General features: G+C 48.2%; 1 protein-coding gene across 1 annotated transcript in view; it reads left to right on the top strand.

Moving 5' to 3' along the window:
- si:dkey-199f5.8 (beta-1,4-galactosyltransferase 3) overlaps nt 1-13,342 on the top strand; it is an 88,771-nt gene that overhangs the window by 64,975 nt on the left and 10,454 nt on the right. The window contains exons 3-6 of the mRNA XM_059957371.1: nt 408-643; nt 9,885-10,072; nt 12,835-12,957; nt 13,067-13,171. Of these exons, the coding sequence (XP_059813354.1) occupies nt 408-643; nt 9,885-10,072; nt 12,835-12,957; nt 13,067-13,171 (652 nt within the window). The remainder of the gene's footprint in view (nt 1-407; nt 644-9,884; nt 10,073-12,834; nt 12,958-13,066; nt 13,172-13,342) is intronic.

Raw genomic sequence — 13,342 nt, 5'->3', positions numbered from 1 at the left:
GCTGCCGTTACTGTCCCAAATTCCACTAGGTGTTGTTCTATTACTGCAGTGATCATCCTGCAGTTTGGGGTTGTCTTCTGGGCCTTGTCTCATTACCATGGTTACCATCCTGGGGTTTGATAAGCCTTGTCCTGTTGCCACGGTTACTGACCCAAAGTACACTAGGCCGATTCCCATTGCTGCGGTTACCGTTCTGGGGTGTGCTAGGTCTTGTCCTGTTGCCACGGATCCCTTCCTGGTGTTTGGCGGTTCAGTAGGCCCCATCCCATTGACTACTAGGCCTCTTACTTATCGCTGGGGTTTGGGCTTAATTAGGCCTTGTACTATTGCCACAGTGACTGTTATGGAGTTCAGGCGTGTCCAGTATCCTCACCCCATCACCAACTTTCTCCCTTCTCTGCCGACAGCGGGTCCACGGCAGGTAAGCTTCCCGGCGGGGCTGACGATGGAAGAAGTCCTCCGGCGGAACCCAGACGTAGTGGCCGGAGGCAAGTACCAGCCTCCGGACTGTGAGCCCCAGCACAGCACGGCCATCATTGTCCCGCACCGGAACAGGGAGCAGCACCTGACGTACCTGCTCTACCACCTACACCCTTTCCTACAGCGGCAGCAACTTCGCTATGGCATCTACATCATCCACCAGGTGAGGGCCGCCACTCCACTGGCCTTTCCCTTCCCCTCCGTTCCTCCAGATCTCGGGACTCGTGCTTCCTTGGTCTCCTCCTCCCACCTGTGCCCCTCAGCCTGCATTCGCAGTGTCCCCCGTGATCTGGGGACCCTTGGTTTCCATTTATATCCCCATCTCCTATCACAGAAACAAGCCCTTAAGCCCATCCAGTCTGTGCTGACCAAGAGGGCAGCATCAGGGCAGTTCCTATTGCATTTGTCCCGTATCCCTCTGAATCTTTCCTCTCCAGGTACCTGTCCAAGTGGCTTTTACGTGCTGTGAATGTACTTCCCTCAACTACTTCCTCTGGCAGCTCGTTCCATCTACCCATCACCTTCAGGGTGAAAATGTTGCTCCTCGGGTCCCCTTTAAATCTGTCCCCTCTCACCTTAAATCTGTCCCCTCAACCCTATCCTGGGGACAAGACTGTGACCATCCACCTTATCAACACCCATCATGGTTTTATAAAGCTGTATAAGGTCACCCCTCAGCCTCCTTCACTCCAGGGAAACAGTCTCAGCCTGTCCAGTCTCTCCTTATAACTCAAGCCCTTCAGTCCTGGTAACATCCTCACGAATCTTTCCTGCACGCGATACTCCCGAGTGCGGTCTCACTGACGTCCTGCAAACGTGATGTCCCAACTTCTGTACTCGCTGCCCTTGCGGATGAAGGCCAGCGTGCCAAACGCCTTTTCCACCACCCTGAACACAAGAGATTGTGCGGAAGCCGGAAGCCTTGACCCACACGCACAAAGAGCTGGAGGGACTCAGCAGGTCAGGCAGCGTCTATGGAGGGGAACAAACAGCCGGTGATTTGCGTTGAGACTTCCAGCCCCGAACGTTGGAAGGATTCCCTTTCAAAGGTGCTGCCTGACTCGCTGAGTTGCTCCAGCACTCTGCCTGCGTTCATCACCCTCTCTACCTGTGTCTCCACCTTCTGAGAACTATTGACAGTGGATTCTGGTTAATTGGGACTTCCAGTACATTTTGGTCCAATTCAGTGGCTGCCCCAATTAGCCAAAGTTTCATGGAAATAGCTAAAAGGGGAATAAAAAGACACGTACTGTTTCACTGAGAAACAATGTAGTTTGTGGGTCTCCGTTAGTCTCAACAGACCATGGATTTGCGCCTTGGAAAGTTTCCAGGGCACAAGCCTAGGCAGGTTTTTTTTTTATGGAAGACCAGCAGTTGCCCAAGCTGCAAGTCTCCCCTCTCCACACCACCAATGTTGTCCAAGGGAAGGGCACTAGGACCCATACAGCTTGGCACCAGTGTCGTCGCAGAGCAATGTATGGTTAAGTGCCTCGCTCAAGGACACACACGCAGGCTCAGCCAAGGCTCGAACTAGTGACCTTCAGATCACTAGACGAACGCCTTACCCACTTGGCCACGCGCCAACACACTGAGAAACAATATTTGTATTTAATCGAAATATAAAACATATGAGAAAATTTTCTTTCTTTCACGGCCTTCTGTCCTCTTCTATCAGATTCCTCCTTCTCCAGACCCGTGTCTCCTTCACCGTTCAACTTTGCAGCTCTTTACTTCACTCCTCGCCCTTTAGGCTTCACCTCTCACCTCGTTTTTCTCTCTCCCCCCCCCCCCCCACCTTTTAAATCTACTCCACAGCCCTCTTTCTCAGTCCTGCCGAAGGGTCTCAGCCTGAAACGTCGACTGGTTACTCTCTTCCTGGCCGCCTGAGTTCCTCCAGCATGTTGTGTGTGCTGCTGAGAAAATTACCAATACCTCTTCAGTCCTATAACTATTAGTTCCTAATAGTTATTGATGAGGAATTCATTTGCCGTGTCCTTCTGATTGACTGTAAATGCACAAAATCTGTGCAGACACCTAACGCAGAAAATGGACTGCCATCATACAATGCTTTTCACAATTGCAGCCTTCAAATCTTAATGTTCATCGTAATATTCAAGATGAATGTTGATACCTTCATAATTCATAATTTGTTGAAGTAGTGAAATTGTTCAGTTTTCACTCCCAGCCGTTTCTGGGCCCTCCAAGCCTGACTACTTGAAACCACGGAGAGCAAAACAGTTCTGAATCATCTTACCAGTTATTTCTCACCAACTATCAGTGACAAAAATCACTGCCTTTTGAACACAAACACATGGAACTGATGTTGCTTTAGAAACTGTTTGCTCTAGGTGTGGTGTCCAATGGCTATACAAGTGCACATGACTGACGCCATTTAGAAACTGTTCGACAACAGTCTCCAATTAAGAGGAAGAGTGAACATAGGAAATCCCGGCAATTTTCTCAGTTTAGTGTTTGTTCTTTTAAAGTTGTCTTAAAAAACACAGCTGCCGCAATTAACCAAAGGCCCAAGTAACTGGAATCCACTGCACCCCCGGCCGTCCCTGTTCTATAACAAACACTCCCTATGTCTCTACCATTCACTGTGCAAGTCCCACTCTGGTTTAACTTCCCAAAATGCAACATCTCACATCTGTTTGAGTTAAATTCCTTCCTCGGGCCACTTCCCCAGTCGATCTCGATCCCCTTGTATCCTCAGACAACCTAGTTCACTGTCCAATATGCCACTAAGTTTAGCATTATCTGCAAACTGACTGATTTCTCCTGCAGCTTCCCGCAGTGAGCTAGGGTCAGGCCTAGATCAGGCCTAACTTGATCAGGCCTAGGAATCTCTAGCTATTTAATTTAGAGATGCAGTGCAGAACTGGCCTTCCAGGCTCAGTGAGCTTCACCGCCCAGTAACCCGCCTAATGCCCCTGCCTAGCCTAATCACAGGACAATTTGCAATGACCTATTAACCCACTAACCGTACGTCTTTGGGCTGTGGGAAGAAACAGCAGCACCCGGAGAGACCCACACCTTTCACGGGGAGGACGTACAGACAGCGCTGGAACTGAGATCCGAACTCTGACGCTCTGAGCTGTAATCGTGCCACATTAACTGCTACATGGCCATGGCACCTCTTTATGCCTCGCTTATCTCTCTCTTAAACCCACTGCCTCTCTGACCTTCTGCACTATAAGTACAGAGAAGTATTCACCTATTATCAATGTAGAGAAAATTTACTTGAGGACCAGAATTAATGGAAAGTTTATTTCATGAATAGAGGTGTATAAAATTAAGATGGTTCAGATAGGAAAAACGCAAGCAGGCTTTTTCCACTGAGGTAGGGTGACACTATGTGTGTGTAGGCCTCCGTTAGTCTCGATAGACCACGGATTTGCACCTTGGAAAGTCCTGGGCAAGGTTTTTTTATGGAAGACTGGCAGTTGCCCAAGCTGCAAGTCTCCCCTCTCCACGCCACCGATGTTGTCCAAGGGAAGGGCATTAGGACCCATGCAGCTTGGCACCGGTGTCGTCACAGAGCAATGTGTGGTTAAGTGCCTTGCTCAAGGACACACACGCAGACTCAGCCAAGGCTCGAACCAGTGACCTTCAGATCACTAGACGAACGCCTTGGCCACACGCCAACACGACTAGAATTAGAGGGTTGAGGGTGAAAGGTGAAATATTTAAGAGGAACGAAAGGGATCTTCTTCACTCAGAGGATGGTGAGAGCGTGGAACAATCTGCCAACAGAAGGGGTGGATATGGATATGATTTGGATATGTACTTAGATGGGAGGGGTGTGGAGGGCTACGGTCCAAGTTCAGTCAACGGGACAAGGCAGAATAATAGTCTGGCGCAGACTAGATGGTCTGAAGGGCCCGTTTCCATGCTGTATGTACTCCGCCTGTTCATCTGTTCAGTTCTGTTCATCTCAGCATAGGAAGGATGTGGAAGCTTTCGAGAGGCTGCAGAGGAGATTCACCAGGATGCTGCCAGGATTAGAGAGCATGTCTTAAGAGGAAAGGTTGAGTAAGCTGAGGTTCATCTCTTTGGAGCGAAGGAGAATTGATAGAGATGTAGAAGATAATAAGAGGCATGGATAGAGTGGATAGCCAGCGGCTTTTACTCCAGGGCATAATTTTAAGGAGATTGGAGAGATATTTTTTTACATGGAGAGTCGTGGGTGCATAGAGTGCCCTGTCAGGGGTAGTAGTCGAGTCTGACACATTAGGACATTTAAGAGAATCTTAGATAGCTATCCATGTGGGAAAGAAGGATTAGATTGATCTTGGGAGTGGGATAAAAGATGGCACAATATCATGGGCTGAAGGGCGTGTGCTGTGCTGTACTGTGTTTTAACACCTCTCCTAAATTCTGTGGCTCTACACATTGACAACATTATTGGTCCTTAGAGAGGCTTATTCTCTTGCCAGTTACCCTTTATCCTCTTAATACTGTATACTTGCAGGATCGCTCAGGATTCTCCGTGACTTTATCTGCAATCTCATGTCCTCCTCTTGCTATCCTGATTTCCCTCTGAACTGTACTCTGACAACCCTTACACCTCCCAAGAGGTTCCCAGCTCCCAGTGCCATACCCCTCCTGTTCCTCTCTGGGTTCCCTAATCACTCCAGATTTGCCCGTCACTTAACAGGTACATACAGTCCCTGAGGTCTCCCTCTCTTACTTTTAAATCTTTCCAATTTCATGGCCTCATTTAAGTAATAATTTGTATTTTTTTATATTTTTCTTGTCTTGGAGCAATACCTCACATTTTCCCACATTAAACTCCATCCAGCCAAGTTATTCCTTTCACATAACCCTTTGGAAATTGATTTTCAGAAGGCATTTGCTAAGGTGTCATTCAAAACACTTACCACCCAATTATGTCCTCACAACTTGCTAATCCACCCGTATCTGTATCAGCATTGAATGTGGCTGCGATACACTTGGCCTTTCATCCAGGTAAGTTGATCTGAATCCTGTTGAAACCTTAGACGCCCTCTCCACGGTCCTCCATATCACCAGTTCTGGCGTCATCTGCAGACTTGCTGATTTCTTCCCCGGCTTCTGTCAGCGACCGAGGTTTCAGGTTGCACTTGTAATTCTAGGCCCCTGAACTCAACCCATCTTACTTTTAAATCCCTCCCACTTGCCCTGCAAGCACAGTCTCCCAATTGGCCCTTGCAAGTCCCTGCCTAATGCCATCAAAATTAGCCTTGCCCCGTTTCAAAATTTTCAGATGTGGACCAGTCTTGTATCCCTCGATGACGATCTTACCACTAATAGAATAATGGACACTGGTCCTACTGTCACTTCAGCCTCTTCCCCCTACCTCGTTCCCCAATGGGAAGTCCGGTGTTGCCCTTTCTTTAGTAGGGCCATTGACACATCATCTTCACATGCCACACTCTGCCAGAGCCTCGGCCACCACTTTCTTCCACTGAGATCAGTCGGCAGTCAAACCTCTTGCATCTCTGGCTGTGAGGCTGGTCCACTTCTTGACGTTGTCGATCTAGGTTGTCCTTTGTCTGCCTCGGGAGCGGCTTCCTTCTACTCTGCCTTCAAGCACAGTGTGTTCCAGTGTGTCATCAGTTCTTGAGATGTGTCCAAAATAGCGAAGTTTCCTTTGGATAATGGTTTGCAGAAGTATTGGTTTTGTGCCAATCTCTTCTAGGATGAAATTGTTGGATCTGCTTTCAATGTATGATACCCTGAGGATCCATCTGTATGCCCACATCTCAAATGCTGTCAACTTCTTTTCATCAGCTGTTTTTAGGGTCCATGTTTCACAGCCAGATAGGGCTACTAACCAGACGAGACTCTTGAGGAGGCGTATCTCGGTGCCAGTGCTCACAGATCTATCTGTCCAGATGTCCCAGAGTTTGGTAGCGCTTGTGCTAGCCTTCGCCTTATTTCCTTGCTGCGTTCATTTGTGTCATTTAGTTCTGCGCCAAGGTATATAAAGAAGGGTACTTGTTCAATCTTGTCGTTTCTGATGTAGATGTCAGTTTGAATTGCAGTTTTGCTTATCACCATAACTTTGGTCTTTTAGCCATTTATCAGCAATCGAAATTCAGCAGAGACTTCTGCAACATTATTGAGTAGTGCCTGTAGGCCTTCTTCTGTTGTGACTAGCAGGGTCATGTCATCTGCGTATCTTAAGTTACTGATGGTTCTTCCTCCTATTTTAGCGCCAGTGTTGTCTGGAATTGCCAGTCTCATGATTGTCTCAGTGTAGATGTTAAGAAGGTGTGGAGAAAGGATGCAGCCTTGGCGGACTCCTTTCCCATTGCAGAATGATTCAGTCTCACCAGATATGGTCCGAGGGCTGAAGGATTGCATAACACAGTGTTTCTAGAAGAGCCACTAGGTGTGGTGCCACGCCCAGCTGAATCATTGTCGTCCACAGTTTGGTGTATTGGACACAGTCAAATGCCTTTGAGTAGTCTGTGAAGCAGATGTATAGGGGGGTATTGACCCCTCTCATTTTCTCCATTATTAGGTGCATGTTGAAGGGCTGGTCCCTGGTACCTTGGTCACTCCTGAGGCCAGTGTGTTCGAGTGCAATCTCTCTATCTGTGTAGTTCTTTAGTCTCTCAGGGATGAATATGAGTAGAACCTTGCTGACGTGTGATATGAATGTAATTGTTCTGTAATTACTGCATTGCAGGAGGTTCCCTTTCCTGGGAATTAGAATGTAGACAGATTTGCACCAGTCTGTTGGCCATTTGCCAGTTTTCCAGATGGCACAGACAATGTGGTGCAAGCTGTGCGTTACTGAGGTGCCTGTTGCTTTCAGTAGTTCTGCTGGTATGTCGTCTGGACCAGGTGCTTTATTCTTTTTAATCTTCTCGATTGCTCTTTCTACCTCTGACAGTAGTGGCTCGAGTTCGTGTTCCATTGTGTTGTCCAGTCAATGGCTTTGTCACGGCTTTCATTCTTGTGATCTTCATAGAGTTTCTTGGTGTACTCGAGCCACCTTTCCCTCACATCTGCATCTTCTGTCAGAATTTTTCCCTCGTCATTTTTGATTGCACCAATTCTTGGTGTGAAGGTGCCGATAAGTTCTTTTAGTGCAGCATAAACTATCTTACTGTTGCCATTGTTGGCCTCATTTTCCATGTTGGAGCAGATGCGTTGTAGGTTTGCCTCTTTGTCAAGCCTGCAGCGTCGTTGTACTTCACACTTCAGCTCCTTGTATTCTTCACTTGTTGTTCCTTTCTGACCTTTCACCCATCTCTTCTTTTCTACTGCATACAGCGTTTCATTTGGGATCCATTCTGTGCCTTTGTGCTTTCATCACTTTGGAACATGTTTCTCTGCTGCTGTCGTCAATGCATCTCTTATTACATTCCCAAGTTCTTCAGGTTTAACCTCTTCTTGTAAGTTCAGCAGGGCTTCAAACCTGTTGCAAAGCTCTACGCTGAAAGATCTGAGAGATCATTGGTGGTTTTGCTCGTTTTACGTTCTCAACCCTGAGCTCATCTTGGCCAACAACAGTTGATGACCAGTATCACAGTCAGCACCCGGATATGTCCGGCATTCCAGAATATTTGATTTCCATCTTCTGATGCTGAGGATGTAATCAATCCGGTTCCTGTTTTACCATCAGGAACTGTCCATGCGTATTTGCGTGGTGGCTGTTGATCAAGCATTGTGTTCATTATACAGAGGTGGTTTTCTTGACAGAACTCAACTAGCCATGTCCTCCGTTCATTTGGCGTTCCCATGACTTCCTTATTCAGAGATGTTTGACCTGCTTTTGCATTAAAATCACCAAAAATGAGGACAACGCCAGTTTTTGGAGTATCATCAATGAGGCCTGGCAGGTTGTTGTCGTTGGTGAGTAGTTGACAGTGAGTGTGATTGGGAAAGGCTTGCATTGTATGTGGATGGACAAGAGTCGTTCGTTCAATGGGTTGTGGCCTAGTACTGCTTTAGCTATTTCTTGCTTCGAGATGAACGCAACACCTGCTCTTCCTCCTTTCTCAGATCCAGAGTGGTACATTGTGTAGCTGTTCTTTGTTGTAAAATGACCTCCGTCAGACCATCTGATCTCTGTTATTCCAAAGGTATCACAGCCGATTCTGCCGATTTCATCGATGAGAAGGTGAAGTTTCCCTGTGCTTCTTAGAGCGCGAACATTCCAAGTGCCAATATTGATATAATGTTTGTTAAGTCTGAGGGTCTTCATTCTAGCACTGGCTGTGTCAGATTCTGGGGTTCCTGGAAGAGGACTCCCCCCAGAGTCATCATCATGACCAGAGGTACTTGAAGTGCCGTCAGCCTCTTCTCCAGTGGTATTGTTACTGTGATACAGCCTGTGGGTCCCACTGTCCACGGAAAGGTTTTTGTCATTCATTGGTCCTGTCATAGAGTGAAACTGGTGGTCTTGGAGGAAAGAGGATTCTGTGAGTGGTCCCCCACATCCTTCTCACAGCACAGTGGTCGCTCACGGACCAAATTGCCCAGCCGTTGATGCCATCATGGCATTCTTCCGCCTGCGCAGTTGACATTATTGCCGTTGATCTGCTGAGTTCCTCCACCAATGCTGTCACCCATCGCCCTGCTGTCAGTGTCTTCACCATAACCCTGGTAAGGGAGGCTGACAGGTGCTAGTCCTTGCCCAGGGGACCTGTGACGCTCCATCATCCTCGTAGCCCTAGTGGACCCTGGATGCAGTTTTACATACTGCCCAGGACGACCCTTGACACAGCTCGAGGAAATTTTCCTGGATGGATGAGATCAATTCTGTCTCAGTCAATCTGAGGGAGGTTGATACCACCTACGGTGACAGTCCTGTCCATTCTACAGCTCACGGCATTCTCCCTACGTATTTCCTCATCCAATTCCCACTGACCGTTGTGGGGGCTGATAGTCCAATCCCATCAAAGTGAACTCCCTATGAGTTCTACTCTTACACACTCACTGGACAATCCCCCGGTAAGTATTACTGAGATATTCTCCCTTATTTAAATAAAACATAGTCCACATGTGCTTTACTCCTCTTTTTTGAGTCTACGTAGTCTAGGTTTGCATTAACCCTCTTGGGGTTGCGTGCTTTGGTTTTGTGTTTCCAGCCTCTCTCCTTAGGTCTACGTATCCCTGCTTCACATTCATGCCGTCCCTTCTTGGATCTGCATGTCCTGGGTTTGCATACCTGCACCCCTGTCCGCTCCGCATGCCTCGGTCTTGCGTTTACACCCTCCCCCCTTAGGTCTGCGTGACCTCAGTTATGTTTACACTCTCCCCCTTTCTCAGGTTTCTGAGATTCAGCCCCGTGTTCCTGCCCTTTGTCCCGCGTTACCCGCCTCCGTCCTGATTCCCCACCCTCAGTTCCGCGTTCCCGGCCGCGGTATGGAGCTGACGGCCGCGGGCTGCTCTCTGGCTCCCAGGCTGGGATGTCCACCTTTAACCGAGCCAAGCTGCTGAACGTGGGGGTGCGGGAGGCGATGAGGGAGGCCGACTGGGACTGCCTCTTCTTCCATGACGTCGACCTGATCCCCGAGGACGACCGGAACCTGTACGTCTGTGACGCTCACCCCAAGCACGCCTCCGTCGCCATGGACAAGTTCGGCTACAAGTGGGTCTGCCCTCTGTAACACACCCTCCCGGGGGCGCTGTGGGAGGGGCGGAGCGGAGGGAGTTTCATGCTGATGGGGGGGGGGGGGGCTGGGTGTCGCAGTGAGCTCGAGCGCCGTACAGTGGGAGGGGCGGTGCAGAGGGAGTCCATGGTTTGGGGCAATGAGCAGGAGCTTTGTGCAATGGGGAGGGCAGTGGGCAAAAGCCCCATGGGAGGTGCAATAAGGAAAATGCCACCGAGAGACAGGCATCCCGGATATAAACTTTGTGCAGTAGAAACACAAGTTAATATAAACATAAGTTATACATACTTTTCATAATAACTGTAATAAATTAGATTATAATGAGGTAAAGTGGATCAGCAAATTTGTAGACGTTTCTAAGACCAGGGCATAGAGGACAGTGTGGAAAGTTATCAAAGCTTGCAGAGGGACCTGGGCCAGGTGGAACGATGGCAGGTGAAAATGAACACAGAAACGTGAGGTGTTGCACTTTTGGACCATGTTTAGGATCTGCACAGTGAACGGTAAGGCATTGAAGTGTGCGGTAGAGCAAAGGGATCTGGGAGTACCCGTCCATAACTCTTTGAGTGTGGCATCACCGGTAAATAAGGTACCTCTAAAGAGAGCTTTTAGCACATTGACCTTCATGAATCAAAGTATTGAGTACAGGAGTTGGGATGTTATGTTGAAGTTGTATAAGGTGTTGGTGAGGTCATGCCTAGAGTATTGTGTGCCGTTCTGGTCAGCTACCTACAGGAAAGGTATCACCGCGTACAGAGAAAATTAACAAGGATGTTGCCAGGACCTGAGTTATAGGGAAAGATTGGATAGGTTAGGACTTCCTTCACTGGTGTAGAGAAGAACGATGGGAGATCTTCTGTATAGATAAGGTAAATGGATGAGACTGGATCTAGAGGTCATGGGCTTGGGGTACTTAAGGGGAATCTGAGGGGGATCTTCCTCACTCCGAGGGTGGTGCGACTGAAACAAACTGCCAGCAGAAGTGGTGGATATGAGTTCAGTGGAATTTTGGATAGGTACGTGATTGAGAAGGGATTGTAGGGTTTTGGTCGGTAGGTGGGATTAGGAGGAAGACCAGGCTGCACAGCCATTTTCTGCACTGGAGTGCTCTTGTGTCTCTCAGGACTAAATTACACATAACATCCCAGGAAGCTGAGAGATACGTACAGTGTGAAGGTTTTTCAGGTAGATTTAAGAATCCGGTGGCAGTGGGGTCAAGCCTGCTGTTGAACCTTGAGGTGAGGGTCTTCAGGCTCCTGTACCTCCTGCCTGATGGCAGCATTGAGCAAGGGCCTGGCCCAAATGTTGGGGGGTCTTTGATGGTGGGTCGCCTCTTCTCGGAGAGCTGTACCCATGATGGAACTGACCAAGTCCCAGTGCTGCCTGTACCCCCTGTGTTTCAGTGCAATGGATCTCCCATACTGATTCAACCAGTAAGAATGCCCTCCATGGTCTTTGATGCTGTGTCAAATCTCCTTAAACTTCTAAGAAGGAGACACTGATGTGCCTTTCTCATGGCTGGGTTCAGGGTAGGGCTTCTGAGATGTTAACACCCTGCAACCTGAGCCCCTCAATGAGGATGGTGCGCGTTTTCCCAACTTCCTCGTTTGAAGACCACAATAAATTCCTTGATCTTGCGGATGTTAAATGGGGGTTGTTGTTATGACACCATTCAACCGGCCAATCTTTGTGGCTCCTGTACTCCCTCTTGTCACTATCTGACATTCTGCTGCTAACATTGGTGAAGTTATAGATGGCATTTGAGCTGCGTCTAGCCACACAGCCACAAATTCAGTGAGAATAGAGCAGCGGGCAAAACAGGTTTGCCCTTGTTGGTTATCAGCCAGGAGATGCGATTTCCGATCCACACTGACTAGGCTCTCCTGATGAGGAAGCCAAGGCTCCAGTTGCAGAGGAAGGTATAGCAGCCCAGGTTCATCGATTGGTACTGAGGGAATGATGGTGTTGGATGCTGAGCTGCCGTGAATAAACATGCTGGTGATGTAGGTGTTGTCCAGGTGGTCCAAGGGCAAGTTGCGAGTCAGTGAAGCTGCGTCCACTGTAGATCTATTGCTGCGGCAGGCAAAACGTAGCAGGTCCAGGTCCAGGACCTTACTTAGGCAGGAGCTAATCCTAGACATGACTAAACTCTCAACGTAGTTCCTTCCAGTAGATGTGAGATATAGATAAGTGCATGTTGCATGAACCATGTGCAGTGCCATATGTGTCAAAGCAAAACAGCAAACTTGTCTTGCACAGTGTTCCTACAGATAATTCACTACAGCAGTACAAGGGAGAGTGTCTAATTCTGGCCATGACCGATCTCTTAGAATCAGAATCGGGTTTATTATCACTAGCGTGTGACGGGAAATTTGTTAACTTAGCAGCAGCAGTTCAATGCAATACATAATGAAGAAAAAAAATAATAATAAATAAAATCAATTACAGTATACGTATATTGAATAGATTAAAAAAACGTTCAAAACCATTTCATCACAGTAGATTTGAGTGTGACCGAGTGATAGTTGTTGAGGCATCTGACCATAAACCTGCCCAACAAATAAATACTTTTTAAAATCACAATTAATTCAAACAGCCCAAAGATTCACCATAGTTTCAACAATACTTTTTAACTCTTTAGTTTCTGTGTGCTGGAACTCTACTAGGCCGTGGGAGATGGGGGGAGTATGGGGAGAGACTGGGTGGGTAACTGGTGACGTCTCTGCTCTCTGCCTCACAGACTGCCGTACTCTGGTTACTTTGGCGGAGTGTCGGCCCTCACCCCTGACCAGTACATGAAGATTAATGGTTTTCCGAACACCTACTGGGGCTGGGGCGGCGAGGACGATGATATTGCCTCCAGGTCAGTACCGGAGTGTTGTGCTATGAGTAGGGGGTGCTTTGGGAGCACTCTGTTGTGGGTGGGATGGTGGGCCGACTCCGGTACTAACCCTCCCCTCCTGCTACCCCAGGATCCACCTAAGCAAGATGCTGATCGTTCGACCGTCGGTTAAGGTGGGGAGATACAGAATGATCAAACATGGCCACGACACAGGCAATGAGAAGAACCCCAAAAGGTAAAGCTATCCCATTGTACCTTCCCCTCCGCTCAAGAACCCCCTCCCATTCTCCACAACCCTCCTGAATGTTTTGAAGTTCCCCTACCCAGCCAACACACTTTTTGTCCCTCTTCCCTCCGGAGAAGGTCCAGGAGCTTGAAGATTCGTACGGCCAGATTTGGGAACAGC

This window comes from Hypanus sabinus (genome assembly GCF_030144855.1).
Source record: "Hypanus sabinus isolate sHypSab1 chromosome 1 unlocalized genomic scaffold, sHypSab1.hap1 SUPER_1_unloc_1, whole genome shotgun sequence".
Lineage (NCBI taxonomy): Eukaryota > Metazoa > Chordata > Chondrichthyes > Myliobatiformes > Dasyatidae > Hypanus > Hypanus sabinus.
The sequence above is the reverse complement of the archived record's forward strand: the minus strand, read 5'-3'. Positions and strand labels throughout refer to the sequence as shown.